The sequence below is a fragment of the Capsicum annuum genome, chromosome 5, assembly GCF_002878395.1.
Source record: "Capsicum annuum cultivar UCD-10X-F1 chromosome 5, UCD10Xv1.1, whole genome shotgun sequence".
Taxonomy (NCBI): domain Eukaryota; kingdom Viridiplantae; phylum Streptophyta; class Magnoliopsida; order Solanales; family Solanaceae; genus Capsicum; species Capsicum annuum.
The window spans coordinates 21,082,991-21,089,773 of NC_061115.1; the positions used below are offsets into that span (position 1 = coordinate 21,082,991).

A 6,783-nucleotide genomic window follows, 5' to 3' on the forward strand; every position below is an offset into this window, starting at 1 on the left:
CCCTTCCTTTTTTTGGTTATGTTATGCTTCTAAGACTTGTGCAAATCATTTGGTTTAGTGTTCTTTTTGGTTGATCTGTAGGTTTTCTGGTGACTGGTGAGGACCCCCCCTCCTTTTTTCTTGCTAGGTTAGCTTCCAAGACTTGTGTAAATGATTGTTTTATTGCAAAGTTCCTTTTTGGGTGATTGTTTCTTGAGTTTTGGTCATTTGGGTATTTGGTTTAGTGTTCTTTTTGTTGATCTGTAGGTTTACTGGTGAGACCCCCCTTCCCCCTCTTTTTAAGAAAAACTGTTATGCGCTTATGCTTCTAAGATTTGTGCTAATCTTTGGTTTGTTGTAATTTTTTTTTATGCTTCTAGGACTTGTGCAAATCATTGTTTTATTGTAAAGTTCTTTCTTAGGGTGATTGTTTCTTGATTCTGTTCAGTTGGGTATTTGGTTTAGTGTTCTTTTTGTTGATCTGTAGGTTTACTGGTGAGACCCCCCTTCCCCCTCTTTTTAAGAAAAACTGTTATGCACTTATGCTTCTAAGATTTGTGCTAATCTTTGGTTTGTTGTAATTTTTTTTTTTTTTGGGTGAGTTTTTCTCTTTTTGGTCATTTGGGTATTTGATAGTGTTCTTTTTGTTGATCTGTAGCTTCTGTGATAGATGGTGAGCTCCTTTTATTCTTTCATTATGCTTCTAGGACTTGTGCAAATCATTGGTTTGTTGTAATTTTTTTTTTTTTAAATTATGGGTGATTTTATTGATTTTGGTCATTTGGGTATTTGAGTTAGTGTTCTTTTAGTTGATCTATGCCTTTAGGACTTGTAGAAATCCTTGAATAAAGTTTCTTTTTTTGGGTGATTTTTTTCTTGATTTTGGTCATTTGGGTCTTTGGTTTTGTGTTTTTTTTGTTGATCTGAAATCCCAGTTGAGAAATACCAAAACGAGTATTTTACTTTTGATGAGCTTCTTATGCTTCTAGGACTTGTACAAATCCTTGGTTTGTTGTAAAGTTCTTTTTGGTAATATGGGTATTTGGGTTAGTGTGATTTTACTTGATCTGAAGTCCCAGACTGAGAAATGACACAAGTTCTTTGCGTTTGATTTCACCTTCATCCCATCGTTGACGTTGTTTCATTGTTTCTTCGATCCCCTTTTCCTGTTTCCTTTATTTGAAAGTTTAAGACTTTTGGTCTTTTATTATAGTTGTTTTCAGTGGGAGTGGTATGGTTTAATCTTTTTGCTGAAGGGAGAAATGTGAAATCTTGTTGAAGATTCTTCCAGTTTCTCTTTTAACCATGCTATTAAGTTGGTATCACATTGATTTTTTGAATCATAGAATTGTGAAATTTGATCATATATAGTTGAAAGAATGGCCCTAGAATCCATATATTTGTTGTTTTATATTGCACTTGTATGCTATGTTGCTCCGACTTTTAAAAAATGTTGCTGGGGGCATTTTGAATCCTCCGAAAGTAGTGTTTCTTTTGAGGATCCGATTTGAGTACGACTACATTTTTGGAGAGTCCAAGTAGCATAGCTTGTATGTACAGTTGATGTAGGTGTTCCTGTCTGTCTGATTTCTCTCAGGAGCTACTTGTTGATTGTCTTCTATAGAATACTAAATGTTTGTTCATACTGTTAAAAGGATACACTGGAGTTCGTCTTAGTCTCAAATCAGTACCCTGCCTCTATGTAAAAGTAATGAGTGTGGTTCTAATTGTTAAAGTAATTGTTTTAATGTGCTTAATCTAAAGAATCAAGATCCTTTCTTTTTGCGGGACGTGCTAGCACTTTCTTGGTACAAATAGATGAAATGTTTGCTTGCTTATAAAAGCTCGAAAGAGTTTTTCTATAACGAGCTGGTTATATGGGCTTCTGAAAAGAAGTGGTTTTGTCCTTTGAGCAGATATATAGAAGAAATGGCCAACATAGACATAGCTGGAATCATGAAGGATCTCCCCAATGATGGCCGTGTCCCAAAGACCAAGATTGTTTGCACTTTAGGGCCATCTTCTAGATCAGTGCCAATGTTAGAGAAGCTTCTTCGTGCTGGCATGAATGTTGCCAGGTTTAACTTTTCCCATGGGACCCACGAGTACCATCAGGAGACATTGAACAATCTTAAGATTGCAATGCAGAATACTCAGATTCTATGTGCTGTCATGCTTGATACCAAGGTTCGGTTTTGAAGCATATTTTAGTTTATCTGTTATTTTTCTTCTATTTCAATTGAAGCCCTTGTGCATCTGGCTTGTAATTTTGAGCTGGTTATTATTTCAGTGTGGTATTTGTTTGAGGATTACCTCAACCAGGCGTAGTCAGCTAAATGTGCATATAATAAGAGAGCCTAGTGACGTTGATTCCCACAATTCCAAGTCCGTTAGTAGTCGTTTACAGTGGGTAGATCAGCAGGAGGAGATCCCTATTTAGAATTTCGTTTACAAGGATGCTATATTTCCCTACTTATCTCTGAGTATTCCTTTTTCTCAAACTAGAAGATTAGCATTTTATGGTAACATATTTTTCTAATTGATTCAGGCAAGGGGGAGTTGATTTAGTAGAGAGAGAGCTTCCATGAATATGAATCATTTCTCTTAGTGGTGGTTATGTATTCCTGATATGGAGGCCGGAGGATGAAAGTCTCAACTCTTTTATTATCTAACAGTCACAACTTTGAAGGACCGTATTTCCAACATAGTTGAAGGACCATATTTCCTACATAGTTCATAAGGGCGTTATGATCTTGCTTCACGTGGTCGCAAGCAATACCCTTCCTTTAGTGGTGGAGAAGTCCAATATTTGATTGGGTTACGCTTTGTTAACCTCTAGATAATAATAAGTTTGTCCAATAATATAATATTTGTAGAAAAGAGAGTAAAGCTGTGGTAATTCGGTGCATGCCAAACTCAAAATTGTGTAATTATAAGGTGGATAAGATTATTGACAGCTTGAATAACACATGCTAAGCGTTGCTTGCCTCTGTTTACCGGTATGGAGCTTTTTCTCATGTTGATATGATGTAAAATGTTAAGGCATAGAACTCTAGATTTTGACAAAAATAAGAAAATACATGTGAAGCAGTTGGGAAAAAGATGAATCGACATTTCATATAACACCAAATTGATGTTGCGATAATAAACATACAGTGTATAGTTCACTTATCCACAGTGTACTGCCGATTATCACAGTTATTTGTACGCATGGGTAATTTTCACTTCAAACAGCATTTTATTCTCTATTTCCGTTTCTAGCAACTGCTGTTTTCTTTCTGATTCTTGATGTTTAATGAATTTGATCTTAGACTGCTGCTATTACAAATAGTCAAGAGTACTGGTTAGTGGATAAGACCTTCCGTTTATTCTGTCTTTGTAACTATTCTGCAGCTTCAGTTTGCTTCCTTGGTGTTGGACTAACATATGTTTTTATGCAGGGGCCTGAGATTCGAACTGGTTTTTTAAAGGATGGAAAACCGATTCAGCTTAAGGAAGGCCAAGAAATCACTGTATCCACAGACTATACCATAAAAGGAAATGTAGAAATGATCTCAATGAGCTATAAGAAGTTGGTAGTGGACTTGAAGCCTGGAAATACCATCCTGTGTGCAGATGGTACAATTACCCTTACTGTTTTGTCATGTGATCCAGCGGCGGGAACGGTGAGATGTCGCTGCGAGAACACTGCCACCTTAGGAGAGAGGAAGAATGTGAACCTTCCAGGTGTGGTTGTTGACCTTCCAACACTTACGGAGAAGGATAAAGAAGATATACTAGAGTGGGGTGTTCCTAACAACATCGATATGATTGCTCTTTCATTTGTGCGCAAGGGTTCAGATCTTGTCAATGTTCGCAAGGTTCTTGGTCCACATGCCAAGCGCATTCAACTAATGTCAAAGGTATGCAGAGTAATTTAGTCTGTATACTTTAGTATGGCTGAATTTTGAAGCATATGAATTGTGTTTAGGGGAGTCAAATGTTCATTGCACAAACATTTGCTTGCTAACTAGTTATGCGATCCGCTCATGCTTTTTATCTTCTGGAATTATCTTGAAGGTTGAGAATCAGGAGGGAGTTGTCAACTTCGATGAAATCCTTCGTGAGACAGATTCTTTCATGGTTGCTCGAGGTGATCTCGGAATGGAGATTCCTGTTGAGAAGATTTTCTTGGCCCAGAAGATGATGATATACAAGTGTAATCTTGCTGGTAAGCCTGTGGTAACTGCTACTCAGATGCTTGAATCAATGATCAAGTCTCCACGACCCACCCGTGCTGAGGCTACTGATGTGGCTAATGCCGTCTTGGATGGCACTGACTGTGTTATGTTAAGTGGGGAGAGTGCAGCTGGAGCTTATCCTGAGTTGGCGGTAAAAATCATGGCACGAATCTGCCTTGAGGCAGAGTCTTCACTTGACTACGAGGCTATCTTCAAGGAAATGATCAGGTGTACTCCATTGCCAATGAGCCCATTGGAGAGTCTAGCATCATCAGCTGTCCGCACGGCTAACAAAGCTAAAGCAAAACTCATTGTTGTCCTTACACGTGGCGGGAGCACAGCAAAGCTGGTTGCCAAGTATAGGCCTGCTGTTCCTATTCTTTCAGTAGTTGTGCCTGTTTTGACTACAGATTCTTTCGATTGGTCCATCAGTGACGAGACCCCAGCTAGACACAGTTTGGTATATAGGGGCTTGATTCCAATTCTTGGTGAAGGTTCAGCAAAAGCTACTGATTCTGAATCAACTGAGGTAATCTTGGAAGCTTCCTTGAAATCAGCCACAGAGAAAGGGCTATGCCAACCCGGTGATGCTGTCGTGGCACTTCATCGTATTGGTGCTGCATCTGTTATCAAGATTTGCATCGTGAAGTAAACATCGTGTCAAAGCCTTACGATTCTTGAGCCCCCACCTGTGCTCAGACTGGTTTCCGTTATGCTTTCTGGTTTTGATAATGCATCTATATGCTGATTTTGTCACAATGTCTTAGGATATCTTAGTATTATCACCAAGGATTACGATATATTTCATGTTAATTCCATATCTGTTTCAAACACTGGATTTGAATAAATATCCTTTGGTGCAGCAATACCATTTTGTTATTGTATAAGGAGGAAGAAAGATAAATACTTTGAACTTGAGGAATTTCAAATGTAGTAGTACACTGGATAGAGTTCCATTGGCAACTGATTTGCCATTGTTCCAATGGTTCTTTCATTTTTGGGTATCAGTGAAAATTGCTACTGTATTATCTGCTCTTATATTTGTAACTCTAAATTGCTTTTCTTGAGCTGAAGGGTTTTCGGAAACAATCTCTTTGCTTCTCAAAAGTAGGGATAGTAATGTTTGCGTAAACCACACTTTTTCCGATTCCACTTGTGGGATTACATTGGCTATGTTGTTATGTTGTTGTATTTATTGGTTATCTACTTGTAAATGTTGACACATAAAATTCAATGTCTATCTATGACGCCTACATTTGTTACACATGATGAAAACTTTATCTGTCAATATCAGTAAAGGAAAAATATTACTCACTTGATTTGTCTTACATCATGTGTGGATGATTTTTACCTGTTGGTAATGTATTGTTAGTTTGAACAATGTTTGTTTTGAAAATTTTACTGTATTAATAATATGAAATTTTTTGCTCTGTGATTAGGAGGATCGGTTCAAGTTGTGAAAACAGTTTTTTGCAAAAACGTAAGGTGATGATGAGTACAATAGATTCTTGTGGTTTGACCCTTATATAACGAGAATTTTTATGCACTGAAGTACCCTTTTTTAAGTTATTAAAGTTGTTATTACCTCATTTATAATTCGAAACAAGGCCAAAAGTACCACTTAAATATTGAAAATGACTCACAAATGAACTCGAATGGTCACTTAACTATGAGTAGAAAAAGCCAAAAGTACCCCTTAAATATTGAAAATGACTTTACAGGTGTTTGGATGGGTTTTTTTAAAGTGATTTAAAAATTAAAAGTTAAAAAGCAAAAGTAGGTTGTTTGGCTTTTGGTTTATTTTTGTACTTTTCAAGTACAAAGTAAAGTATTTAAAAATACTGTTTGTCTTTGTCAAATACTTTTTAAAAATTAAATAGTGCTTAAAAGTCAAAAACATTTAAAAATAAATCAATCAAAGCACTCTTACAAATGTACTCTAATACTCACGTAACTATGAGTAGCTCAAATAATCACTTAACTATGAATATAAACGGTCAAAAATACCTCTTAAATATTAAAAATAACTCTCAAATATACTCAAATGATCACTCAATTATGAATAGTTCTCCAACTCACAAATAATTGAGTAACCGTCTAAGGTATTAATGTCCAATAATATTTTTTATTTTGCTCAAGTATACCTCTATAACTAAAAGACCAGACTAATATATTTGATGTTAATATAGCCACATGAAATGTGTCCACGTACATGCTTATAACGCGTCATATGACTATTTTAATTAGGATAAATTACTTGTAATCACACCTTAAGTTTTTATTATTAATTAAAATCTCATCTAACTAAATTAATTATAAAATTTTTTTTTTACTCAAAATAGTTGTCTCTTTTCTGATACATCTAAAAAAATCCACCTACATCTCCTTATTATGCAACAAATCAAGCCCAAAAATCAGAAAATTTATCACACAATTTTCTCAACTCACTCATTTTGAATTTCCACCACGTTCTCATTTTCATCTTCTATTTCAACATTCAAGTTACAACATCCATTAACTTTCTTTTGAATTTCCACCATGTTCTCAGCTATTACTTAATTAGATCTAACAACTCCATCTTTTC

General features: G+C 35.9%; 1 protein-coding gene across 4 annotated transcripts; it reads left to right on the forward strand.

Annotated features, from left to right (window-relative positions):
• LOC107870413 (pyruvate kinase, cytosolic isozyme) lies at positions 1 to 5,237 on the forward strand. Of its 4 annotated transcripts, NM_001324984.1 has the most exon segments (6): positions 1,909 to 2,166; positions 3,420 to 3,881; positions 4,039 to 4,455; positions 4,458 to 4,484; positions 4,487 to 4,507; positions 4,510 to 5,118. In NM_001324984.1, coding segments are annotated over 6 exon segments (1,527 nt in total). In that variant the 3' UTR covers positions 4,852 to 5,118.
• The last annotated feature ends 1,546 nt before the right edge of the window (positions 5,238 to 6,783 follow it).